At 40.7% G+C, this 27,681-nt stretch overlaps 2 protein-coding genes across 2 annotated transcripts; one reads left to right on the plus strand and one right to left on the minus strand.

Moving 5' to 3' along the window:
* Positions 1–1,233: 1,233 nt before the first annotated feature.
* LOC110047263 (voltage-dependent calcium channel subunit alpha-2/delta-3-like) lies at positions 1,234–27,627 on the minus strand. The gene is made up of 16 exons (XM_020753011.2): positions 26,931–27,627; positions 24,562–24,719; positions 22,300–22,452; positions 21,526–21,819; positions 20,707–20,835; positions 19,533–19,758; positions 18,282–18,538; positions 17,382–17,526; positions 7,952–8,305; positions 7,544–7,779; positions 6,393–6,551; positions 5,703–5,891; positions 5,020–5,229; positions 4,498–4,708; positions 3,418–3,556; positions 1,234–2,917 (listed from the first exon to the last, which is right to left on the minus strand). The coding sequence occupies exons 1-16, from the start codon at positions 27,216–27,218 to the stop codon at positions 2,550–2,552; spliced, it is 3,516 nt and encodes a 1,171-aa protein (XP_020608670.2). The 5' UTR covers positions 27,219–27,627; the 3' UTR covers positions 1,234–2,549.
* Positions 10,773–16,890, plus strand: LOC110047265 (prostacyclin receptor-like). The gene is made up of 3 exons (XM_020753013.2): positions 10,773–12,043; positions 15,038–15,243; positions 15,778–16,890. The coding sequence occupies exons 1-3, from the start codon at positions 11,279–11,281 to the stop codon at positions 15,944–15,946; spliced, it is 1,140 nt and encodes a 379-aa protein (XP_020608672.1). The 5' UTR covers positions 10,773–11,278; the 3' UTR covers positions 15,947–16,890.
* Positions 27,628–27,681: the final 54 nt, after the last annotated feature.

Below are 27,681 nucleotides of genomic sequence, written 5' to 3' on the forward strand. Positions count from 1 at the left end.
TAAGTCAAGTAAGTCAAAGTTTAGATTTCCAAGCACATAATAAGTGAGTACACATTTTATCGCTTTTAACTATCGCATGTTTTAAATTTACATATATACGCTTATTTCAATCACTTTCTTTTAACTTGAAAATGACCTCAGAGGGGTCAAAATGTCGTTTGTTTTTATCGTCAAATAAGTGAGTACCCGGGAAAAATGATTTCAGGAAAGTAAGTATGTACTTCATCCGACTCACAAAGAAGTTACCCGGACTAAACTATGATATTCCCCAACTTTTTTTTGACCTTTTAAATTTCTGTACGTGAGCCAAGACAGTGGGAAACAACGAAATTGTTTTTTACGTAGTCAGAACTTTTTGACAATTCAAGAATCGATTATCTTGAGGCATTGTTTCTTCTCTGTTATGGATGTTGCGTTAGCATGTAATAAAATAGTTAAATCTTTATAAACTGAAGTGTTCTCTTTCTTCACTAAAGTAGTATGAACATTGCTCTGAAAGCATTATGGCGTGGACACATGCGGTTTCTCCCACACGAGTCTCCACATCATTGACAACATAACATGAACTTACGAGGAATTCCATGAGCGAACTGTTTGTGACATTGCCAGTTATATTCTCTCACCGAATGAACTGCCTTAAGACGGTTTGACGTTTTAGATCAAACTTTTTGAGCGTTTGTTATAGCCTTGTTGAACATTCTCGGAGTAAGTGAGAGAATTGTGAGATATGGGAGAGTACATATGGGCGAAAACAAAAAGTTACGCCACTGGGGAAAATATGCCTGGATCTCTTGATATCACCAGGATAGAGGGTTGTGGGGTGGGGCTGGGAAGTCAAGATTCCGTTTCAAGCAAGAATTTAATAGACCATTTTACAGTTGTCTGCTCAGTGACCTGGCTTTTGTATGGCAGCGAGGCTAGCGTTGACCTTGTTTTGATACAGACCTCACTGCTTTTGCTGTGTAAAACAAGTTGTTCTGATGCTAACTAGGTGCATTTACATGACAAAAGCAGTGAGGTCTGTATCAAAACAAGGTCAACTCTAGCCCCGCTGCCATACAAAGGCCAGGTCACTGAGCAGACAACTGTAAAATGGTCTATTGAACGAAATTCACGTGTCACGTATACTTTTAACTATAAATTAGTTCATAAATTCATAAATTACGTTTGTCTTTTATCTGTTAGTTACTTTGCTGTACCCAGGTCTTTTCGACACTTAACCAAGAGGCAAAGACCGGTTGCATCCGCGTTTTAATGAATAAATCTCGTTACGACAGCAAAAAGCATTAAAATTTGTTCTTCGATTCTATACATTTATTGCCATGATTGCGATGTACAAAATTGCTCGATTGCAGATAGTTTATAAATTGGAATACATTATAGCGCATACAAAGTCTCTGACTGAATCTCAATTGAAATTAAGTAACAAATTATATTAACTCTGCATAAATACATGTTCAAAATCCATCACAACAGTCGATTGTTAACCGTTGCTTAAGGTCTTGATTTTCACTGATTCATTCTTTTAATGTGTCCTTGTTTGATGGTAGAGAGCCCTATCTTCTTTGTACAAGATAAGAAGCCTACATGGCTCTCGCATGGCAAGAACAGTGCCAAGATGAGAGGAACCTGGGTTCTAACAATACCAAATTTGGTCAAAACCCAAATCAGGCTTTGTTGCTTGGCTTGTTGTTGCCAGTCTTCATCTTGAAAGAAATGTCTTAAGTTCAATTCTCTAAATGTTTATCATACATTTGATCGCCAGCATTACTACTTTTGCGTGTACAGCAATGCTGATTGCATCAAAATAATTGCTAAATTGATCAATACATTAAAAAGTGGTGAAGGTAGCTAGGTTGTGCAATAGACCAACAGATGACACCAAACGGACACGACGCTGGCCGATGTGGAGTTGCAAAGAAATCACAGAGAAAAAAAAAAGATATATATATATAACTCCAAGGCTCTATGACACGATGGAGGCATGGGAGTATCACACACACTAAAATGGATTTACCTTGGCCAAAAGTAAACTGTACTTACTAAATACCTCGAAAATTGTCGAACCAAGGGTTGTGTTGTGATGAAGTGCAGTCTGAAGTGAATTTGATTTTGCAGTCACTTGACATGTATAAACATACATTCATTGGATTTCAATGGCTTAACGCCGCATTACTCCTTTAAAACTTACCGACTTAGAAAGCAACCCTCACCCCTTTCTAGAATGATCAACCAATAATTTCTACATGTAAATCGGTTTGTGCACTATAACACTATGGCATCTCCTGGACTAATTTGCAGTAAAACCATATGAAATTGACTAGACATGTCAAATGTAATTTTGGGTTGGTATTCCTAAACAAGTTATATATATATTTTTTAATGCACACAAATGTATTTAAGCCCTTTTGGAAACAATTCACATACTAAACGCATTATAAAAAGCCAGCAGTCAACTCAATATTGAACGTTCATCTGAACATAGATTTGAAAATCAAAAATAGACTAATTTTTCATAGAAAAAAACGATAAATTCAGCTTGACAAAAATCATCTCCATTTCGAAATGACAATTAAGGTAGCCACCAAGAGCTGTAGAAGATTGGGTATTGTTAAAGCAGTAGCTATATTGTAACTACACTTTATATGCACGTTTTTCAGAGCAGGACACTTCTCTTTCTTCTTGAGACTTGTTTGGGTGTCAATGTGCGCGCATGTGCCGTTCACGATGCGGAATGCGCCTGCGTCGAAGACTCTGTTACTGATGTGGCAGTTGAAGTTGTAGAAATACGACTGTCGGTACTCATTCCAGTTCTCTATCACCAGCAGATAGAGATTGGTCTTGGGGAGAGCTGAGAGAAAGAAGTTCCCGGATCGACAAGGTCCATCCACTGAGTCAGCAATGATGCCATCGGGCCCTTAAAGGAAGGATTGAGGTCATCTTAATTCAACACTTTAACAGATTATCAAGTTTGATTTCACACAATACTGAAAACCAAACAGCAACACTTAAAAGGAAATGCACCAGATTTTTAATTTCGGCATCAATAGTCACACACTTGCTTTTCATCTACACAGATCCCCTTACATAAGCATAGTATAAAAGTACGCTATGGCAGTTTAGAAATTGTTCAAAAATATTTCCACACGGTTTGTCAATCGCTTTTTTAAGTTTGGTTGACACAAACTATTTTTGATGCCTAGGCGCTTTGAATCTACTAAGAACTACTAAGGACTACTTCTACTCCCCCTCACCCCGTTGAATAGGGTACCAGACCATCGCAGGTCACTCCCTTCCAGTATTTTGTAAGGTCGTCCTAGCAGATCCCCAGTGATCATTTACTACCCAAGGTGTGGAAAAGGTCGCTTGTTGATCATTTGTCTGCTTAGCACGCCCACAGAATTACATAAATCTTACCAAGGACCGAATCGTCCGAAGTGTACCCCACAACGTCTTGAATGCAGCCATACTCGTTCCTAAACGGCGGGATTGGTCCTCTGTTCTTGTAGTAATCATCTTCCTGCTCCGGGGTCTTCACGATACCTTCTAGTGTCACCTACAAGAACAATGTACGGCTCGTCACACAACACAACGATTGAAAACTGCTGTGCGTGACCCCAACCACTTCCATCTATCACTGTCGTCAAAAAAAGCTTCAAAGTTAGGAAATCATGGCAATCAAGGCAACGAGAACCTCGCTAAACTAGACTGCGACCAGTCTCTTTATTTTGCTAGAGTCAAACGCGAATACACGAATGTGAAGCAAAAGAATAACGATCGAGCGGCGAAGTTTGAGGGCGCCAAAAGAAGGAAAGGTTTAGAGACCATGACGGCTTTAAGAGCGCGTACAATGTTTTGGTACAAGTAACAACGTGTCTTAACTATTTCCTGCGCAAAACAGCAACGTGAAGTTATCAAATTCCCTGGTCAAAGTTGAACATGAACCAAGCACAACGGTGCAAAATGCTGAAATGTACCCAACGGAACCTTAACGACATAAATACAGTTGCCACGAAGGGTTTATAGCTTTGTAACTTCAAAGAGTATCTTGAGATCTGGTTCATGTTCTTCATAATACCACCCGCTGGATTTGTCGGTGGTCTCGTTATCAACTCCTCGACCGTTCTGATAAGTGTTGATTATCAACTTAAGGAAAACAAAAGGTTTAAAAACCATAACGGCTTTAGAAGTACGTAAAATGTTTTGATATGTAACAACGTGTCTTAACTATTTCCTGTGCAACAGAGCAACGTGAAGTCATCAAATTCCCTAGTCAAAGTTAAACATGAACCTAGCACAACGGCGTGATATGCTGAAATGTACCCAGCGGAACCTGAACGACACAAATACAGCTGCCACGAATAGTTTAAAGCTTTGTAACCTCAAAGAGTATCTTGAAATCTGGTTCATGTTCTTCATAATACCACCCGCTGGATTTGTCGGTGGTCTCGTTATCAACTCCTCGACCGTTCTGACAAGTGTTGATTATCAACTTACTTTCGGTGCATAGGGAGACACACTGCATATTCCCTGGAAATCAACCCGTTGATTCGGAACAAAGAACTTATGCTTTGTGATCAACAGTTTCATTATGTCGCCCTCTTTTCGTCCCAGGCTCACTCGTTCATATTCCCGCGCGTCTGTAGTGCTAACGCTGAGGAAGTCTGGGTCTGTGACCAAATTGGCCAAATTGTCCACTAAGTAGCATCTGAAAGGAAAATCAAAGTTAGTGCAAACTGTTCCAGATTTTCTACTGATAAGTCGGTATAAAATTTTCGTGAAAAAACACAAGGGTAAGGGACACTTGTACGACTTAAACTAAATATATAACGCAACATCTCGTTTGCAAGAAACCCGAGTAGCATCATGTTTCATGTTTGTTCATACTGTCACTCATTTTCTATCCTGGCCATCGTTACCAGTGATTCCCACTTCCTAACGGGTTCCTGTAATGTATTGAAAACTGTTTTTTGATAATTCAGAAAAGCCTTTTTTCTTTTAATCGAGAAATAGCAATACCTTGTTTGACACAGATGTTCGCCATCAGGGCACGTGTAATTCATTCCACAGGATTTGGCCTCCCCTGAGCTATTGAGAAGCCCGTATACCCGATGATGGAAGTCATTGTACAAGATATCTAGAGCTGTAACTGCCTCCACGCGATCCCCAGCACACAAGGAACGATTTCCAGCGTATACACGACATTTGCCTGAAATACACTGAGCGTGCCTGAAATAGTAAGACGAAAGAGAGAGGAACAGAACTCAATTCAGGTGCTAGTAGTCAGAACGGAGACAGTGATATATTCTTTTTTCACGAGGAAATAACATCTTACCCGCTTAGTAAATTTATTTTTATTGTTTCCAGTTTAAGTCGCTTCCCGAGTAAGTCGGTTGGGAAAGTTAACAATAAGGTTCAAATTCTTTTGAAGACCCGAAGGCGATTGCGTCTTTGAATAACTTCAATACACTAATGACACAACGCAACACAATGCGTGACACTCTGGGCGACTGTGTGACGAAGTTAGAGGCAGTGTCGAACATGACACATAATGACACACAGTATGACGTAAAGTGACGCAATGACATGTGTCACTAAGTAGCATGGCGATTATGTGACATAGTGTAACATATCTGTACTGTGACCAAGCGAGACCATGTTATGCAGAACAGTAAGGTATTAAACTTTTATACACGCCATACCTAGTACAAGGGCATCCTCCCAGAAGATTTTCCAGGCTTCCACAACTGATATTGGACGTGACTTTAGGAAGAGCCTGGAAAACAGCTTCTGAAATGGTGATCACTTTTCCAATTCCATTAGCATCCATGTATGCGTTCGACACTGCTGCTTTAGCTGGGTTCACAAGAGCACGATGATACCACGGACGCCTGAAAGGAAAAAATTAAAACAACAACAACAACAACAAAGTATTAAAATGTCGAGATGATGTGCTCTACGGTTTCCACTCTACACGTTTTTGGCACTTTCATACAGATATCTAGATCCACTTTTTAGCTGGTAACCGCAAATCGCGGACAGTCAGATGACCAATGGTTTGTGGTGTTTTCAAGTGAGTCAGGATTTCTGTACATTTAATGTAACCTCACCTACAAAAGGTTCAGTTACACCAGGGCGCTCTAATGTACCTTCTTGCAACCTGGTTACACTTTGGAAACCTTTAGCTATTAATCAGTGCAAATGAACAAATACTTCGCTTTCGTTTTATGTCACCGTTTGCAAAACGAACGCTGCGATATAGTTGGTGCCGTAGTTTCGGTAATTCAATCTAAATGGACAAGCTACTCTTAAAAACGTCTTACAGTAAAAGCAAACCAACAAAAGATGTAAGAATAGCAAAGACATGCATTCAACTCTTGAGTGATTCTTACTTGGTTGGATCGAAGTTCCTTCGAGAGCGGTGGCCTGGGTAAGAGCGGAAGACGCCACTCCGTGTCCCTATGTACGTCCAGGGTACGTCCTTCAAAATCTCGCTCGAACGATTATTCTTCCAAATGTCCTCTATCAACGACGTGATCTCTACATCAGGTCTATAACAACAAAGCATCAGCAACTAAACATTATGCATCAGTCATTCCAATAACTTCTATTTGCCACCAAAACATGCGCGGATATTTGTCAGAGGTCTTTAACCTGCTGGACAAGCGAACAGTTTCTGAAAGAGAAGATCGAGGGAAACTGTGATCTTCGAGGAGCAGGCGATGATACCCAAGAACAAATCTCACTTGACAATAGACCAATTTCGATATATTAAAATTCAGCCTAACACAATAGACCTCAGAACGAGGCTCTGGGGAATAAACCCCACAAACTCTGTATTTATTCCCCAGAGCCTCGTGCTGAGGTCTGTTGTTTTAGGCTGAATTTCAATATATCGAAATTGGTCTATTTGAAAGCCAAATGGAGCTTACTGTGTTTCTTATCCTTGAAATATTTTACTACCAAGTCTCCAAATTTGTGCCCAAACGATCAAACAAGGAGTAACTCTCTTAAAGTGCAGAAATCGTGCTATCATGTTGAAATTTAACATTTTGTTTGAGGCAGCACCTGACCAAGTGAGTGAAAAAGGCAACTTTTGAAAACTGTGGGATTGCTTAGTGGCGTTACGTGACGAGCATAGACCAGTCGCACGCCAGAATGAATATTTAAGACAAATGGAATTTCATTATTAATTAGGTCACGATTTAAATAACCTTTTCAATAAGAAATCGCTATATGTGTGAACAACAGGGACCGACCATAGACATCGGAGGTTTCCGAAATTTCGGCGACATTTCCATTGTCGGCAAAATCTCGAAAAAATTCGTTTACAAAACAGTGGAACCCCACCTTAGGACCACCTCGTTATTACGGCCACTTTATTCTGCTCCAAACAAAAGCTCAGTCAATCATTTTCTTGGTAAAAGAACCTCATCAATACAGCCACCCCATTAATAGGGCTAGATTTTTGTGGTCGTTGGTGACCGGATTAACGGGGTTCCACTGTACTCTTACACAGAGGTGTGGGTAAGAGACTGTTTACCTGACAGAGGTCCGAAATCGCCCTTGAGGGCAACCAATATTATCGCCTTTTCCGTTCAGGAATCGATGCGCCTCAATCGTGATATCACTGTTGTTTTCTCGGAACAGAAAGGTGTTGGGATGGCAGTAGGTCTTCGGGCCCAGCATCACTGTGGAAGCGTTAAACGTCACGGGAAGATCGGGGTAAAAAGACAAATTGTACTGTACATTAAGGTCTGTATACAGGTCACCGAACACCTGGAGTGAGAGATAAAACAGTTATTGACCCCGTGAAAAGTGGTTAATAAAGCTTGAGATAACTACAGATTAAGCGGTCAGAGAATACGAACACTTATTGAATTGTGCAAAACGTTCAGAGAAAACTCCATTTTCACCTCCAAATAACTCATCTGTGTATTTTGTTTCTTACCCGCTTTACTTCAGAGGAGTTGTAAGACTCGATGTTAGCGTAGTAACTAGCAGGGATTTGCGATCCGGGTGGCGGCGATGCTGGTCTGCGGTAATTTTTATCCGAGTCTGCGAGGTTGAAAGCAAACACATACTCGGAGTCTTTGATTGACGTGTAGTAATAAGTGGAAGGTAGCGTGACAAGCATCACGCCATCCTGAAAATCTCCCTTTGGAATGCTCCTGATGGCTTCTTCGATCCTAAGAGAGCCTGTTTCGCCATCCATCATGGCCTTGGCGACCGAGTTGAACTTCACTGGTTTGCCGTTGCGTTGTTCAAGGGTGCTTATTGGAATGAAGATTGGATCATCTACGAGCTGGTAGAAAAACACAACACAACCAGTCAGAATACAACATGCAACTCTAATATGAGTAGCTTTATAGACCACGAGGAGTCAGATCATGGAAGAAGAACAGTGAAGAAGGGACTGCCGCCAGGACATTTTACGCTCGCTTTTCGCTTCTCACCACGCTACTTTTTAGTTGGCTTGCGTCGTCAAAACTTTATCTAAATCGTCTTCAGAGACACTTCGAAAACGCAAAGAAGCGGCCACCATTTTGTTAACCACCGCACACTACTAAGCTACTAGCATACACTACTCACTATCTACAAGAGAATACATGATAAGTAGCGTAGCCAATAAGAGAACGGCATTTGTGATAGAACGCTTATAGTTACACTAATATTTTGTTAATCAGAGCTGCAAAAGTTAATCAATATCATTATTCTTCCCACTGTTTATCTCACATCGCGTATAATATCTTCGGCAGACTTTCCCTTCAAATCGACAAGTTCTCCGAAATAATCAAATAATCATTTATTTTCCTCAATTTTCAAACCTTACTACTTGCCCGAATATGTGATAAGATCAGGAATATATCACTAGTGTAATGTAACACGTAGCGAAGAATCAAACTTCGCCTGAGTGACGACGTCTACATATTTCATTAAACGGCGTCTGCCATGCTCGTGGAACAAGAGCAACAGGACAAGTCTCAACGCATGCTAAGGAAAAGAACCCACGTGTAAATGGACGACACCACCATGCCACGCTGTTCAAAGTTTAAGTTTTCCATCTTTCGTTTTCCTTTTTCCCAAAAGAGGTCTTTTGTGAGCGTGGTTTGACTGAAACGGTGACTGTCTTGACATCATAGGAATTTTTACTATTTTTTTTTGATAGAATGGCGTTCGAGAGGTCGTTTGTTGGCAGTGACCACAGGGTCATTTTCTTTACGATCTCCGTCCGTCCCCTGACCTCGCCACAGGCAAATATGAGTCAATAGACACGCGCTACCAACATCCAGAATCAGGTGAACACGGAGGTTTAACAACGGTTGACAAACGGTAATGTCACCTGATGATAGTTGTTAATCAATTTACATGAGTAAGATATTTCTCCACTTGGCTTATCCAACATACAACATCTTCCGTATCTTTCAAGAAATTTCAAAGCGGGTTTTTTGTGGGTTATGTGATAACTGAATCCTGCATCAACTGAAATATCTCTCGTTCTCTTGCACAAGACATGGAACTAACTTCCATATCATATTCCACATCATATCCTGTAGCCAAAAATAATCCATTGCGGAGATACGCTTATTAAATAAGCGCCTAGTATGGCGTCTTTAAGAAAGTTGGGATGATTAGAAAACAGGGTTGACCTAATTTGAAGACCGGGAAATTTGTCACCTCAAGCGAGCCCATAATTGATTTGTAACTTCAACAATTTTTCTCAGGTAAGAAACACTATCAAACCGGACACTGCACGTTTCAAAATTTCCTCGCTGTTAATTCTCCCTCACTCTGAACAAAAACTACTTTTTAAACCCTTAGGTATCTATTCCCATCATGCGATTCATAGGTTTCAAATTCCTCAAACCAAAACTGAGGCAAGGCTTGATGTTAAATGTGCGTTGCATGCTTGGCGGGGTAACGGAAGTATATATTTCGCGGGAAACAATGACGCTAATAACTCCAAAAATAAAAATACAAACAGTCAAAAACAAAAAAGACAGGTTGAAAGGCTTGATAAATTACTTCCTTTGCCAGTGTCACTACGGTAGATAGATGCCATCTCTAACTTCAGTTTGTCAGTGGATGAAACTGAAATGGAGGCTGTTGAGCAGCTCTTTCATATGGTTCTTTTTGTTTCCATTACGTTGCAGAATGATATTTCGCTGGGATGTTTTTTTCAATTTGTAGACTCGGCAGTCGATAGAGAAGGAACAAACATAAGCTCAAAATACGGGGATATGTATACAATTGCTCTTGTTTGTTTTGATACAGGCAGCTGTGTGCATTCTAATAAGCACAAAATGAATTTGTTTTGAGCACGTCAATTGAGATCTCACCTCTTCCACAAAAGCTACTTAAACCGCACAAGGCAAAGCGTTGGAGATTTCAAAGCAGCGTCAAAATATAATTGATGAATAGCGAATTGCTTTTACGCCTTTAAATTAATCATTCAAAACAACGTGGAAAAAACTATGAAAGGAAATTGAATAGAAATTCATTAACTCGTAAACATAGCTCGAGTGGATTGCCCAAAACAAACAGCGCCGCTCCACTAAATCGAATTATTTTAAATTGAATAGAGATAATTTGGTTGAGGTATAAAACACACTCACTAGCGAAAAGGCATCCCGCTAATTCCGTTCTTAATATCTCCTACAGTACTTTATTTGCCGTAGTTACCCGTTCCAAGGATCTTTAATTTCCTGATTCGTAACACCAATGACACAATACTAAAGTCGTGTATAATCAATTTTTTTAACCATGATACCATAAATTTCCCTAAAGTTGAATAGCTCCATATACCATCCCGAGGATACCATTTGCAAATTTTACCGCAACAAAGTACGTAAGTGGAAAAAGTAGAAACAATTGCCGTCAAGACGGTTGCCCCGGGCGCATAATAAGGAAGGACTAAACAAAAAAAAACCCCTCGAGTTTCAACTTATGTAAATTACGTCGGCGTAAAGAATAAATTTCCAACTGGTTAGCAAGTCAATGAAAAATTTAATACACTCTGATCAAGAGGATGTGACGCCAGACTGGGTTAAAAGCGCTTTTCAAAGTCAAGGAAAAAACGCAAGGGCGAGCGGGCTTTAGCCAATCCGAATTCCACAAGAAATATTAGATTACCAAGAAAGATAAATTGAAACAGTCAATACATTATAAAGATCCGCTTTTCAACTCATGAAAGAAAATCAAGGAGCAGAATGTAGCTAACTATGATGGACCGGGAAACGATACTTGACGGAAAGACATTCTGTTAAACTGAAGCAGAATGACAAACGATGACTCTCGGATGACTGGAGAAGGAATTGTTTTATACATCATGTCGGTGACCGGTATTGTGGCTAATGGCTTCGCTGTTCTCGCCTCAGCCAGGCTTTTGAAGATGCAACCACTTAGCCCGAATGTCTTTGTGCTGGGGCTGTCTTGCGTCGATCTTCTATCACTCAGTTTTTTCTCGTTGCCTTCGTGGTTGTTCTACATCAAAGGGGAATGGATTGGTGGAAAAAGACTTTGCGATTTCCAAGGGTTTGTCTTTTTGTTTGCGACCCTTTGCTCGGCTTTTTTAGCTACATCCATGGCGGTAGATCGTTGTATAGCGGTAACGAAACCGTTTTTCCACCGCAAAACGATGACTGTGAACAAAGCAAAGCTTCTCATTTTAGGAGCAATAGCAGCCTCTTTCCTCATCTCATTTTTCCCGATTTTATCATTCGGAAGCTTCGTGCGAAATTTAAGCGGTTCATTTTGTACTGTGAACTGGTTCCCTCAGAATGCCTTGGACAGGGCTTTCTGTGTCTTCTACGCAGTTCTTGGCGGCCTACCGGCTATGGTCGTTCTAGTTTGCAACATCACGGTCATTTGGGAGTTGTTCAGAAGTAAGCAAAGACGAGTTTCTGTTACGAACATGATTCTGCCTGGAGCACAACAAATGGCACAGGCGAGAAACACCGAGCGAGACGACACGGAGACACAGTTTTCAAGAACGATGGTCTTAATTTCCGTAGTTTATCTATTTGGGTGGATTCCCTTTATGGTAAGAACTAACTGCTCAATGTTATAGCTTCATGTCTTTTTAGCGAAAGATTGTACCTAATCAAGACGCTAAATGACTTCAACTTTAACTTGTCAAAAAACCGCGAAATCCGGTAAAAAATATATACATCGCTACGAAACCTTCAAAGTATTTACCATTAAATTCAGGATTAAAGCTTTCTGGGCGATCAACTCCAGTTATTATTGCTTTTAATTATCACTTTAACCGAAATCTGATAAAAAATATCACCAGAAGCAAAACTGTATTAGTTTTTCCACGATTGATAATGCGGCGTGTCATGAAACTAGCAGGCATCACTTTGCTCCTGTTATTTACACTCCTGACTATTGTGCAGTGAACTATTAATTTACATTATTGTGAATTTGATAACTCCAAAATTGACTAAGCCGAAAGATGTCTGTCTGATGTTCGGCAAATAGAGAAGCTAAGAAAGTCAAAAAGCGGAAACTCTTTTCGTCCGTAATACAATTCTCAGTCGATATTCCACGTAAAATCTTTTATCATCGCTTTGGTCACCATCGATAGAATTGTTTCAATATCGAAAGCTAAAAGCTAATGAACATAATTGATATTTTTCTGCAGCCTTGCACGTTCTGGATATCTTTTCAAAGGCAGTCAATTCCGGAGCCAGACATAAATGAGTCATTTACGATTTTTTTTAAACATTATTACAGATTAACTAACACGTTTTGAGGCTTTCAAGTGTAAGGTTAACTGAAACGCAAGTTATTTCCTGAGAGGCTTGACACTTTACACCTGTGGAAGTCTCTCTAATGGCAAACACCTTGCACGCATTAAATTAGTTTTCTAAAACAAAAAACATCAAGGACCTTAAAAAAAAAAAGAAAGAAACGGAAACAGAAAAACTGGAACAGAGAAACATCCATTACAGTTAACAACACAAAAATTGCGCGCAATTCGCACCAAAGTTAAATTTCTAGCGGTTTAAGACAATTGAATGTTTGAAACTTGAGCAACCATGTTAACCGTGAGACGCTGTCAGTTTTCGCGTAAGATGGTGTGAAAGAAAAAAAAGCTGCAGACTCATCGACATACGTCTACTTTGTTTGAGAACGTGTCCATGAGAAAACCACGCAGAACCAGGCAGGAGGCGATACAGCTCAAATCACCGATTTCCCTCAAACTTGGCGCAAATGTTAACTCTGGTGAGTGAATGGTTATGGCAAAGTAAAAGGTCAAAATGTTTTATTCCCTCCAGGTTAGGGGGACCCCGGCAAAAATGGTTATTTGACACCTATTTCTGCTTATTTATTAACTGTCGTTGCTTAAGTGTTTCTACGACAACAAGAGCCATATGAAGTAAGGTGCATATCAGCAACTGCAATTACAAATCGTTTTAACGTGGATAGCGAGAGCCATAGTAGGGGGGACAAATTCCCCTCTACTAACTACTTCCTCTACTTCCTTTTTCCGAATCTTGAAAAAAATTTTGGAGAAGATTTTAAGAAAATGCTTAGCTAGATATTTCTTGGTGAATTCGAGTTATGTTACGGCAGCAAAACGGCTTTTTTGTGTTTCGGTGATCGAATGTTCATGAAATGGCCAAATACCGTAAACAGTACGCCAGCACAGAAACAACATTCAACTCCCCAAACATTTTATGGCGTTTTTGATACCATTAGTAATAGTTCTCACTATCCACGTTAGAATGATGTGTATTTGCTGTCGCTGACTGCGGATATTTGCCATATGAAATGGGTATAAGGGTTTAAGCGTATAAGGGTATAAGGGTTTAAGGGCATAAGGGTATGAAGGTTTAAGGGTACAAGGGTATGAGGGTATAAGGGGTATAAGGGGTATAAGGGGTATAAGGGGTATAAGGGTTTAAAGGTATAAGGGGTACAAGGGGTAAAAGGGTTTAGGGTATAAGGGGTATAAGGGATAAGGGTATAAGGAGTATAAGGGGTATAAGGGGTATAAGAGTATAAAGGGTATAAGGGTATAAGGGGTATAAGGGGGTATAAGGGGTATAAGGGGTATAAGGGTATAAGGGGTATAAGGGGTATAAGGGGTATAAGGGTATAAGGGGTATAAGAGTATAAGGGGTATAAGGGTATAAGGGGTATAAGGGGTATAAGGGGTATAAGGGTATCAGGGTATAAGGGGTATAAGGGTATAAGGGGTATAAGAGTATAAGGGGTATAAGGGGTATAAGGGTATCAGGGTATAAGGGGTATAAGAGTATAAGGGGTATAAGGGGTATAAGGGTATAAGGGGTATAAGGGGTATAAGGGTATAAGGGGTATAAGGGGTATAAGGGTATAAGGGTATAAGGGGTATAAGGGGTATAAAGGGTATAAGGGTATAAGGGTATAAAGGGTATAACGGCATAAGGGTATAAGGGTATAAGGGGTATCGGTATAAGGGGAAATCGGTAATTCGAGTTGCATCACCTCCTGCCCGGTTCTCCCCTGGACACACTCTTAAAACCATTAAAGTCAACCATGAAAAGCGGCGATATACGAGATCAGTTTGCACCGCTTTCATTTCTGCCAACGTTCAACATTTGGTTTCTCCCACCATTACCGACACATTGTCAAGCAGACGTGATGAGAATAAAGAAAATCGTCAATTAGATGATACTGTCTAGATATGAAGCCAATTTCTTAAAAGTGACATTAAAAGAAATGTATCAAAGCAGTTACGAGAATTGATGTATCAAGAATGGGACTAAAAGCGTTAAACGCAACATTGTTTCAATTTTCAGTTGTTGCCGCACTGCAGTTCAGTTTTAAACTGACTGTCAAATCCCTTCGATTTTTCGTTTCCCGAGCTCTACTATTGGTTCAAAATCCTCGTGCAAGATGGTCCAACCAGTGACAGCAAACTTCCGGGTTTTTTTAGCCAATCAGGTGCAAAACCAAAACCAATCGTGAAATTTCCCGCGCTTACCACCGTCGCAGGATTTCTAACGCGAGTTTTGATTGGTTGAATGCGGTCTTTGCTTTTCAGGTCCGTCTCATTGGCAACGCGTTCTACGACTGGCGCAACAGCTCTGCGGATCTCCTCGTGTGTTCCTTTCTGATGCTGAATTTCATCGCTGATCCCTTTATGTACGTTTTAACGCGGAAACAATATCGTCAAGTGCTAAAGATGATTTTTACGTGCCGATGTAAGGGGAGACTGGACGATCGCGTGCTTCCTTTAAAAGTTCAAAGGTAAGACACAGTTAACGCAGCTCAGTCACGGTATTTTTAGTCATTTTGGCCGCGTACAGAATTACCTTTAAATTGAAGGAAAGATGAAAACAGCAGTTAACTAATAATAATATACTTTAATAATATAACATAAAGGAACAAGAATGGTTAAGGATGGACAAGATTGACTCCCATTAAAAACGACAAAATTGAAAAATTCAGGCTGAACTTTTCAAGATGCGCAAACTGTGACGTAGCTCCTTTAAATAGTCCTCTGTTTCGCATAGGAATTAACACCTTTTATGTTCACCGGATACACCTGATGAAAAAAATCTGTTTCAACCAAGCTTGTTCGGTCAAGGTGGCTGGATATTGGCCTCGTTCCTTTTTTGCGGGCTTATGGACATTTAAAAGCACGCAGAAAAGAACTTGGCCGATATCCAGCCATCTTGACCTCACGCTTGGTCAATAGCCCATATATCTTTTTGTATCGTATGTGCAATTTTTTTTTTTTTTTTTTTTTTCATCTTCTCTCCACTGATTTCATCATCCCAGTCATCATCCCAGCATATCCTCGGCTAGTATGCAGGCGTTCTGTTTCTCGGTCAATGAACGACAACTAAACGACTTACGAGAAATACTGAAGAGTACTTCACCTTATCCGCGAAGCACAGACCAGAGAAACAGACGCAAAGACATAGCTGCAGTTCTTCAAACAGTTTAGCACCGGAAATATAGTGCATCGCTACTAGCAGTAACCTCGAGGCGACGGTCCTAGCGAGTTTGTTCCTGGTTCCAGGCCCTGTCGTTTTTTACATGACGTCACGTCCAGGCTGTTCTCGTTTCAGATGTCATGTGACCACACATCTTTGATTAAATCTAATGAGCCCGTGGTTCAAGGCAGGGATGTCCTCACGACGACAATTCGACGTCACAATGTTCGGAATGATCACGCTGTTGGATGAGAAGACTCGGTAGCTCTTCGGAAACTTAAACGAGGATGGATTAATGAGAAACGGCATTTTCTCTCCCGAATGAAAGCTAAATGAGTTTAAATCAGAAAACAAATTGACTGTGTCTTGTACACTAGAATTATTGCAGCTGCGGTACTGTTATACACGTAGTTATATTGTAGTAATAGTACAGAACTTAACATCTGACTGCAAAAAGGAGATGTGATCAACCAGAAGTTCTCATAAAAACGTATACGAGAAAAAAAGCAATATCTTACAACTTCAGTCAAGTTTTAATGAGACAATAAATTGACTGCACATGCATTGTACACAAGAACTGTTTTGGTTCTGCTACGGTAGCGTGATGGTCTCATGGTTAGTGTGCTCGCCTCCGGATCGAGTGGTCCGAGATCAAGCCCCCGCTGGGGACATTGTGTTGTGTTCTTGGGCAAGACACTTTACTCTCACAGTGTCTCTCTCCACTCAGGTGTATAAATGGGTACCGGCTAATTTAATCCTGGGGGTAGCCCTGCAATGCCTAGCGTCCCATCCATCTAAGTCTTTAAAAAAATACTCCTAGATACTATTTAATTTCACTCAGCTGGATTAGCGTTTAAGTTATTCTGGCTGATTTACCTAACTTTCTGTTTCAGTTACCATTCCTGTAACTAAGGATTTTTCTATTTTGGTAATAAAGTGTGTTGTTGTTGTTGTTGTTGTTGTTGTTGTTGTTGTTGTTGTTGTTGTTGTTGTTGTTGTTGTTGTAGTCGCTTCATGCTACAGAATCGGAGATAAGCGCTGCCCTGATGGGCCACTTGGCTTGTGTGCAGACTTAACCTTTTTACAGTTGATAAAATTAGGGAACTTTCGATCCCACTGCAAAAAGAGATCTGAATATTCATCGAATATGTAAGGATAAGAGATTACCATAAAAATACATTTTTTGTCATACAAGCTGAGTTAACTATGGTTAGTTATGCCATTTCTTAACTGTAAACGAATAAGCTTGCTGCTTCTCGAGGACTTGTTTACTAGGTATTCCAGAAAGGGGATTGTGAAAATAAAGAAGCTCACCATGTCCGAATAGGGACGGCCTGACTCAATGTCAAAACTTCCAACAAGAATTACAGAGAATTCGTACAAAACATTAGGGACAATTTAGATCTTGAACATAAGACTTGAAGGGTCAAGTGGTGATTTTCTCACCTCGGTACTAGGTCGCAGCAGCGGGTGAAAGATTGTCTCTCCTCCTTCATTCACCAGGAAAGCGTACACAGAACCCCACTGGTCGTTTAACAAGATGTTCTCAATTTCCTCCAAGGTGGCGTCAATACCAACCACGCCTATTGTCCTAAAGAATAAAAGATTGATGTTTTTTAATAGGCTTGTTTGGACTAGATCACAAGTGCCCACCCAGCTTACTATGAGCTACAGAATTTTGCAGGCGTTATGTTGATAGTATCACCATTTTAGCAGGTTCTGTCAAGGGTCACGATATGTCACACACTGTCACGCTATTATATTTTTAACAATTCTGACCGATAGTCAAAGGAAACTTGTCTTGGAATCGAAAAAAAAAAAATTCAAAACGATGGTTTCAAACGCAAGAAATGCAATACAGCTTACAAATACAAACACTTCTCGTCGCTCAAAAGCCAAAGTGCTGGTGAGCGTTGGTGGCGACTGTATTTACAGAACAGAAAGACAAACAGAAACGAAAAAGTGTCAAACAAAGTGCCTTGTCTAGCGTGACCTGACCAGGTGTGACCTGGACAACTGTGACACAGCGCGAACTAAGGATGGCCAAGTGAACTGTTACCAAGCGTGACCGCGACAAGCCAATCTTAGCCTAGCTTGAACAAAGGTATTACACCGGTAGTCACTGCAGAAACTGTTGGGTTGCTTTGGTGGGCAGGTGAAATACTTAACTATTAATCAACTTGCAGTTGATAAAGGTTAATTAACCACCGTTAGTAGCAAGTTTACGAGGCTGACACTTGGAACGTTAGCCATTCGTCAAAACAAATAAGTTTGCTCTTGTGGCAGTACTCGTTCCAAACATTTCAACCCCGCGAGAATCACGCGATCACAACCAACGTGACTTACTTGTTCGTGACTTTGCTGATAACAGGCATGGCTACAGTGACCATGAGTCCCAGGCCCGACGCGTCCAGGTAGGGAGAAGTCCACGTGAGATTGCTGATACTGATTGTATTGGACGCTAAGAAACTGTAGTAATCCTGCATCTGAGAGATGATGTTTTCTTCATCAGTTAATTTCTTCATATAGCCCTGGTTGTCGCAAGACAGCTTTCCTGGTAATTCTTCACCATCATCCGCGGTAAGGTACGAGAAGATTCGAGCCTGAAAACGAAAATCAGCGACCATGTTCAATTAAAAAAAAAACACAGTTGAGTTCCGTCAAGGGGAAAAGTGAAAGCAGCTTGTTTGTAATAAATTTAGATTTAGAATTGCTGACGTTTTTCACGGCATCTCAGAGCTGTAATCACTCTGGCCAATCACAAAGGGCACAGACAATCCAGTGAACCAATCAAAACTCCAAGTAATTACATGTAGCCGACGCGAAGCGCGGGAAAACGAGTGCGAGCGAGTCACGATTGGCCTCGGCTTCCCTTCTGATTGGATAGTCTTACAGAGTGGCGCGAGTTTTTTAAACCAATCGCGGAACGTAGCAATGCAAAACCAATTACTTTTCAACACAAAAGTGAAAACCGCTCTATCAATACTGATTTCGAATTCTACGCTACTCTTGGATCAGCTATACCAGCTTTGCACAACCGGACTTGGTAAACAAAATAAATTGGCAATTGCCGAAAGGTTCACCGGCCTGTCGTCACCACATACTCTACCACCAGACAGACACAGAAGTTATCGTGTCCCTTCACTCCCTGAAAATCCCTCTCCAGGGGCGGTTTTAGTGGGGGGAAGAGGGAAGGGGGTCGGAACCACCTTTTTCTTGTATTTTCGAAATGCTCCCAGAATTCTATAAGCAGCGTCTCCAGGAAAGAAATTTTCATTCGGTTTGTGGGTGGGTTTGTTTGGGAGGGTTGCTTGCACTCTACCTCAATTTCTTCGGCTCCCTGTATATGAATTTAGTTGATCTGCCCAGCTCTTTGCTCTCGTATCATAACCAGCGTTCTACGCTTCGCCACACATTCCTACGCGTAACAAGTCAAAACAGTGTCTGCGGAGGAGAGTATTGGTGAACTGTTCTCTGGCTGCCAAACAGATACATTGCAATGTCCGAGGACAAACTTTCGCGCAGATTTTTCGATCCAAATGGATTTGCTTGATTATAGGTCTTGAAATACTTGAAAACAACGATTTTATAACTCACCCTGGGATTCATGTATCTGTTTCTGGCCGTCACTTCATTCCACACGTCATTCCAGTCATATTTGCAGGTCTTCCCTGGCACGTAACCACTTCTGGTGTAGGATCCTGGGCCACAGCGCACAGGGTCCCCATCATTGTCCACTCCATCTGTAGCAAACACGATGATACTCTGACAGCCGGTTCTGGCACCTCCTTGAAGGAGTTCAAAAGCCAACTTGAACGCTTTTCTGTGAAATAACAAAGCAAGAATACAAGTGAAAATTCGTGTGCGTTCCATCTTGTTAGCCATGAAAGCCTGCAGTCCACACCGATTTCTCGAGGTTTGGGCAAAGTAAGACATAGTTAGGGCTCGTTTTCACAAGCATGTAAGCATTTCTTAGCAAAAGACGCTACCTAACTGTACCTTACTGCACCTTGGTACGTTGCTTATGCCTACCAGTATGCTTATGCGCCAGTGGAAACCAACTTTAAAAGAATTACGCCATATGCGGTTGTCCAAAAGCCTGCCTGGACACACGGTGCAACATGTCACAAAACGTTGAAGAGGTTTCAATAACTGCTAAATTTACTTCAGCAACAACCTGTGCAGCAGTTTTAACGCCTGCCCAAAAGTATTTGCAACATTCAAGGGCGCCATGCCAAACCAGGCAAGAAAGAAAGATCTGAGATATAAATTTTCATACTACAGTCCAGCCCCTTTTAAGCGGCCACCTATTAAACGGCCACCCCCATTAGGCGGCCAGTAATCGAAGCGCTTTTGTATTGTTTTTACCTCTATTAAGCGGCCAACCCCTTTTAAGTGGCCACTATCCATTTCCCGAGAGTGGCCGTTTAATAGGGGTTGAACTGTAGTTACAAAGTATTTCCCCGAAACATTGTGTTCAAATTTTGGTCATTGTAGTCAGCAGTCGTAGTCTTACTCAGATCTTCTGATTCTATTCTCTGAAAGTCGTTCCAAGAGCTCTTTATAAGTTGTCAGATCAAACTGAAAACCCAAGAGTGATCAAGACTCCAGCACCTATTTTCTCACAGCTATACTTAGTCAAGAAGGAGGATAAAGAGAAGCTAGGGTACGTTGCCTTGATGGATCATAACATTCTCTGAACTATCATACCGGTAACAAGAAATCTATGACAATCAGTAAAGGAAATCACTATTTCAATCAAGGATCTTACTTGAGTTCACTTGTTCCTCCAGCCTTCAGGTTATCAATCTTTTCAATCAAGTCCTTCCTGTGAGAAGTGGATGCTGGTACAAGCCGGTTCTGCTGACAGCTAAGCACTTCAGTTTTATACTCAAACCACCTGAAGTTCATTAACATACAAAAGAATTAGACAATACCCATACATATCTTTGTCGATCAAGCAGTCATTGAAGAGTTTTCCACTATATCCTGATGTGTGCTCTTAGTGACTAAGTTTTTCCTAAGCCATGTTAAATAGGGTCTTACAGACAAATGTCTCGTGACCATTTCCTTCAGCACATCAATCCTCGTATTTGACCAGCAAACTCAACTGAAAATATGCAGAATTTGTCGCAAAATTTCAGAACTCAAATGTACACGTCACTAATTTTCTCAGGATTCGTGTTTCCCCTAGCCCGCTACGCAGACGCTCTTAGGGCTCGTCACGCGTTCCTTCCCCACGAACGTCGGGAAGTTCGTGGGGAGGAACGCGTGACGAGCCCTAACAGCGTCTGCATTGGGAGGCTATGTTTCCTGTATGAGTACATTTTTTGCAGGAAAAACTCCACAACGACGTGGCGTGTTCCTATATCAAGTCCATTAGCAAAACAAATGTTTAAGAGCAGCTTCAAAGGTGTTCTGGGATAAGTAACTTACAATTACTGACAATATCAACCTGTCGCTAACAAGTGCTCTCCATGTCATTCCAAACTTTATAGCACCAGTATTGAATTGGTCAGGTTTAAATCGAAGCATTACTAACAATAACAAAAGACTTGTATATTTAACATTGTAATGTTAAAACACTCACTTCCCAACTTCATCCCAGTGGCTCTCATGGCCACATATGACATTGACAAAGTCTTGCTTTGTCAGTGTATTCAAGACTGTCTTGGCCACTTGTTTTGCCATGTGGAATTTCTTTCCTTCCATTGACAAGCTGCAGTCCAGAATGATGACAATGTCTTTAGGGCCTGATGTGGCACCAATATACCAGGGCCTCAGCCTGGGATCATAGTCAATGTGGAAGCCAGCAAAATTTAAGGACCATTCACGGCTTGGGTACACTCTGAGGAAACCCTCGATTGAACCAAAATTCTGCCACCTAGCAAAAAGCAAATCAAAGTAAGATGTATAATTATATAACTCGTGTTTTGCTTAGGTAATAATTATTTGTATTGTAAGGATTACAGTCATGTTCAAAACTTGCTGAAAGTTGTCAACAAAAACCAACATCTCTTACTTCTAATTTGATTCAGAAACAGTGGATGGATAGCCATTTCCTAGACGTGCCACTGCTAACTCTCATTTTCAAGCTTGATTCTTGTGCATTATGTAAACTTTTCAGAACATATCCATACCTTACCCACAGAAGGGACTTTTTCTGAGACCCATCCCACCCCTCTGGAAATTCAAATAAAGCTTCATACATTTCTGTAAATGTTTTGGTCTTACAGAACCTCCACCCCCGGAAATTACAATCCCTTATGTGGGAGGAGTATGGATATTTTCTGGACCTGCACATTGCAGATTAGATGTACTTGTTATGTAGTAAATCTGATCAATCAAGTGAGTAATAACATACCTAAGCTCTGGATCATTCTCTAAATTCTCCTTGAACACATTATCCAGCAGAGATGACCAAAAGACAGCTTCAATTAACTTCGGGTTATTCCTGTCAACCTGATCAGAGATCTTCACAGAACTCTTACTTATACTGACTTTCTGCTTGAACAACCTGTGTGTTAGAGGAGAACATGCATTTAAAAAAAAGACAGAACATGACACAGAATTTAAATGACTAACTAAAGGTACGTAGTCGCTAGTCATATCAATCTGAAAGCCATCAGTACTGGCAGAGCCAAAGGCACATACTGCAAAAAAGAAGGTTAAGTCTGCTTATAAGCCAAGTGGCCCCATAAGGCCAGAGCTTATCCCGCTTCCTGTAGCATGAAGTGACTAGAAATGTTTCTACTCCTTCCTGGATGGGATGGCACATGTAGTTCATCAAAGGGTTAAACCCAGCACTAAATTTGCTATTACCCATTTGTACACCTACACGTAGGCCTGGATGGAAAGAGGCACTGCGAGAGTTACCGTAAATCCTCGAATTAGCCCCCCCCCCCCCCCCCAATTAAGTGCCCCTTCTATCGGCCAAAATTTGATATAAGCGCCCCCCTCCCCTCCCCCCATTTTGAGGATGAGTAATGAGACAACAAAGGATGTATAGTTTTTGTCATGTAGTATTAGATTTCTACATTGTTTCAGTTTGTGAACACGTTTAGTGAACACGTTGAACACGTTAAGTACTAACGGTGCCCCAATTTAAACTTTAGGATCAGCTTTTTATGTCAATAAACAGCTTATGTTGGTGTTAACGCACAGATGGTGTATTAAAAAAAATGATCACGTCAAGCGCCCTCCCCCTGCTCAAATAAGCGCCCCATCTTTCCTGGATGGAAAGAGGCACTGCGAGAGTTACCGTAAATCCTCAAATTAGCCCCCCCCCCCCCCAATTACGTGCCCCTTCTATCGGCCAAAATTTGATATAAGCGCCCCCCTCCCCTCCCCCCATTTTGAGGATGAGTAATGAGACAACAAAGGATGTATAGTTTTTGTCATGTAGTATTAGATTTCTACATTGTTTCAGTTTGTGAACACATTGAACACGTTAAGTACTAACGGTGCCCCAATTTAAACTTTAGGATCAGCTTTTTATGTCAATAAACAGCTTATGTTGGTGTTAACGCACAGATGGTGTATTAAAAAAAATGATCACGTCAAGCGCCCTCCCCCTGCTCAAATAAGCGCCCCATCTTTCCTGGATGGAAAGAGGCACTGCGAGAGTTACCGTAAATCCTCGAATTAGCCCCCCCCCCCCAATTAAGTGCCCCTTCTATCGGCCAAAATTTGATATAAGCGCCCCCCTCCCCTCCCCCCATTTTGAGGATGAGTAATGAGACAACAAAGGATGTATAGTTTTTGTCATGTAGTATTAGATTTCTACATTGTTTCAGTTTGTGAACACGTTTAGTGAACACGTTGAACACGTTAAGTACTAACGGTGCCCCAATTTAAACTTTAGGATCAGCTTTTTATGTCAATAAACAGCTTATGTTGGTGTTAACGCACAGATGGTGTATTAAAAAAAATGATCACGTCAAGCGCCCTCCCCCTGCTCAAATAAGCGCCCCTCTCGAATAAGTGTCCCCTGTCTTCTCCTAAATTTGAAATAAGTGCCCTGGGCACTAATTCGAAGATTTACGGTAAGTGTCTTGTCCAAGAACACAACACAATGTCTCCAGCCAGGGCTCAAACCGATACCACTCAATTTGCAGTCAGTGCACTACCCATGAAGCAACTGTGCCTCCACAAAGGCACAGTGCATGTACTCAAAAGTTCATATCCAAAGTAAAGATGGGTCTTTTATTGCTGGAAAAGGGGAGGTGGGGTTATGGTGGACACTGTCTTCTCAAGAAAGGAGATGTGGGCCATAAAAATATTGAGGGGGATGGTCAGGGCTGGGATCCCTCAGTGAAGGAAAGTAAAGTTTTGGATTTCCTTAAGCTGGTGTCAACTTAATACAGGGTCTCTGATTAATTATATGAGGTCTGCTTGATTCCAGTTTCACTGTACCATTAGCAAGTTTCCTCTTTATGGACCCATGCAAGCTTAATATGGACTTTTGCCTCATTATAAATGACTGTGAATTCATGCCCTACATATACACTGTAGCTCAAACATTTCCTCTTACTATGAGCCAACCGCTCCGCCAATACACTATACAGATACATTGAACCATCCTTTTAAACAGGGTTCAACTGGATATAACAGTTACTTTACTTACGTGTTGAACTCCAAGTCTTTGGGTAAAGTATCTAATAAATCTGAGTCTGTATAATGTTGTAACCCAAGCTGGTGCAGTGTGGAAACTTTGGCCATTTCTTGTAAAGTTTTATTGGTGTAAAACTCATCATGAAATTTAGCCACTGCCTCAGCAACTTTCTAATATGATTTTAAAAAGGAGAAAGATATTAAGTATTTTCATAAAAATCTTTCATACTCAAAGTACAACACAGTTGGTACACATGACATTTACTCAAGTTGACAAAATGATTGATACAAATGCAAGTGTGTGTGTACAGGGGCGAAAACAGCAGTATCCCAAACCAAAGAACTCCTAGTTTGAAATTTCATCCATACTTGTGTTATTGCATGTTTTGTCATGTTGTGTTCAAGCGTAGATGCAGCTGCAGGGCAGGAAAAAAAAGTTGAAATCCATTTGCCCAGTGGGCCAGTAAATTTCAGTTTTCACTTGCCCCCACTAAAATATCACTTGTCGCCATGGCAGCCAGTATGGAAATCAGAGGACAAACGTGAACAAAGTATGCTTTGATTCCTAACTAATCCATGCTTTCAACCTCATGGTTGCTTATAATCTTGCAGTCGTAAGTTTTGAAATAGCTTCTGACTGGAAATCATCATTTATCAAGCTGACATTTTTGCTCAGACTCACAAGACTACAGAGGCAAATTTCACTTGCCCACCAGGCCATTGAACTTCTATTTTCACTTGCCCAAGAGCAAAATGTACTTGCCCTGGGGAATCGGACCTGCGTTTTTTCCTGCCCTGAGCTGATGTAAGTCTTATATTTAAGCAAGACTCGTATGACCCTGCAGGGGTGGATCCAGGATTTTTCTTGGGAGGGGGTGCACCACTAAGGAATGGCGTAACTGACTGGTGCGGTAAACAAATTTTAAAAGCAAATACTAAGAAGAAGGCTTCATTTTAAGTGGGGGGGGGGGGGGGTGTGTGCACCCTGCACCCTTCCCCCAGATCCGCCCCTGCCCTGGCTAGTATGGACTCAAGCAGTGCCACATGGGGTTAAACAATCTCATTCCATGAATCTTCATTTCTCATTGTGCAAGCTTGACAAGATGGGTGACTCTCAAGAGACTTTGTACAGGCTAGATTTTCATTGGTTCTAAAGACAATTAAAATGAGCAGAGACTCAATTAAATGACTTCCTTGTGCAATTCAACCAGAAGTCCTATATTTTTGGAATTCCATTCCAAATTTCCTATTGTCACTCATTCCAGACTGATGTTTGAGAGGAACAAACAGTTTAAAGTAATATATTAATTTTAAGTAAATTTTTAGACACTGCCTCCATGAAAAGCAGCTTTTCTTTTTGTCTAATTTTTATTGTAGTTAGGCAGATAGGTAGATAGTCCAGTAACTTTGTTGACTGATGGAAAAACCATATATAAATGAAGTTATCTTAGCTCTATCTAATCTCTTACACTCTGGGTACAAGGTTGAAGATTGGATTTAAAAGATATTTTTTTACAAGGGAGAGGAGTCAGAGGGGAGTCAAATTATGTATCTGGTATAATTGCAAGAAAATTTATCTTCCTGCAAGTAGTTTTAGAGAATAATTATCTTACATTTTATAGATAAAAAGTGTCTATAATTTGGCCATACTGTATATCAAACCTACAGTTTTCCTGAAATTTTTAAATACACTTTACAGTATATTTGAGACATGAGATGCGTATTTCTGAAAGGTCGAAAAAATTATAGTATTTTGAGGTGTTTATTTCCACTAGTTTTTGTTTTCCTTTTCTTTCTTTTCTTTTTCTTTTTTTTGCCTAAATTACAGTATTTCTCTCAGAATCTTGGAAGGAATAACTGTAGAATGTTATTTATGGGGTACATTTCATTGGGTCTGTTTAGTTTTTATCTAAACTTTTGACTAACAAATTTTGTTTTGTCTCACTAAAAGCTCCAATTATTGTGGTGTAAAGTAATCTTGGCAGGAAATTTTAATTTATCTTTCTTTGCTTGACATCTCACCCAATTCTCAAGTCACTTGTCTGGATAATTCACAACAAGTAATAAACTTTAATTTCCTGCAGGGCAAGTAATTTAATTTAAGAAAATATGGGAAGACCCAACAAATAATATAGATTGCAAAAAATAATAACCTATCGGAGGAAAAATAACAAAACCCTTTGAGCGCATCAACAGTCAAAATAAAAGTCACAATTAAACAAAGGCAAGGTCACGATTATCTTTGTTAGTTTACTCTTCGTGACGTGAAAATCTTGCACGCTCTAAGGATTCACAACCAAAAGATTGAAAAGAGCCCGCATAAAAGATTAACATTCACATGTTGTAATAGAGCTTAAATGGCCAAAAAGAAATGCAACCTACCCTTGCCGTATTTTCCTTTTTGACAAAGTAATTCCCAAGCCGTGATTTTACGGAGTTGATTGTATCAAATCCACTCTTTTCCTCCACTGTGTAATTCGCGCTGTCGTACAACTTCTGAAGCTCGCGAGTTTTCAAGCCTTCTTCGGCGAGTTTCAGAAGGTAGCCCTCCACATGTGCAGACCAATTCTTCACAATATCGTTATCTAAAGATCCCCCGGCAAGCAGCGATACTTCGAAAGTGATCGCGAACAGTAACAGGAGTGGTGGACTACAGAAAGTGACCCTCATGGTTACAACTCAATACACCGGGCCAATATTAATCCAGACAGCGGAAAATCTCCCCGAATGCCTTCATGTAATATATTGAAAAACCAAACAAAGGTATAATCCGCAGTGAACTCGATTTAAGTCTTTTCCTCGCCTTCACAGCTGTTGCACTCCAGGTCGGACAGCAAATAATTATAAACCGCTCCCAGTTGTGAGTACGCTGCCGAAGTTGTCCAAGATGAATGGCAATTTCAATTAACAACTTTCAAGTACAATTTGAAAGAAGATCTTTCGCTGAGTTGAATCAGGAACTATAAAGCTATTAAGCACAGCAGCCGCAGAATCTAAACCTTGGATGGACCGAAGAAAAACACAAACACAACTGCATCGCTGTGCAAATACGGTATGCAAATTCATCAATGGTATTGACCCCTGCGTGACACCCGAAACCATAGCGGGGTCACGAGACAGTCCATCCCCCAGT

This window comes from Orbicella faveolata, unplaced genomic scaffold (assembly GCF_042242905.1).
Source record: "Orbicella faveolata isolate gen_17 unplaced genomic scaffold, um_ofav_v1 contig_47, whole genome shotgun sequence".
Lineage (NCBI taxonomy): Eukaryota > Metazoa > Cnidaria > Anthozoa > Scleractinia > Merulinidae > Orbicella > Orbicella faveolata.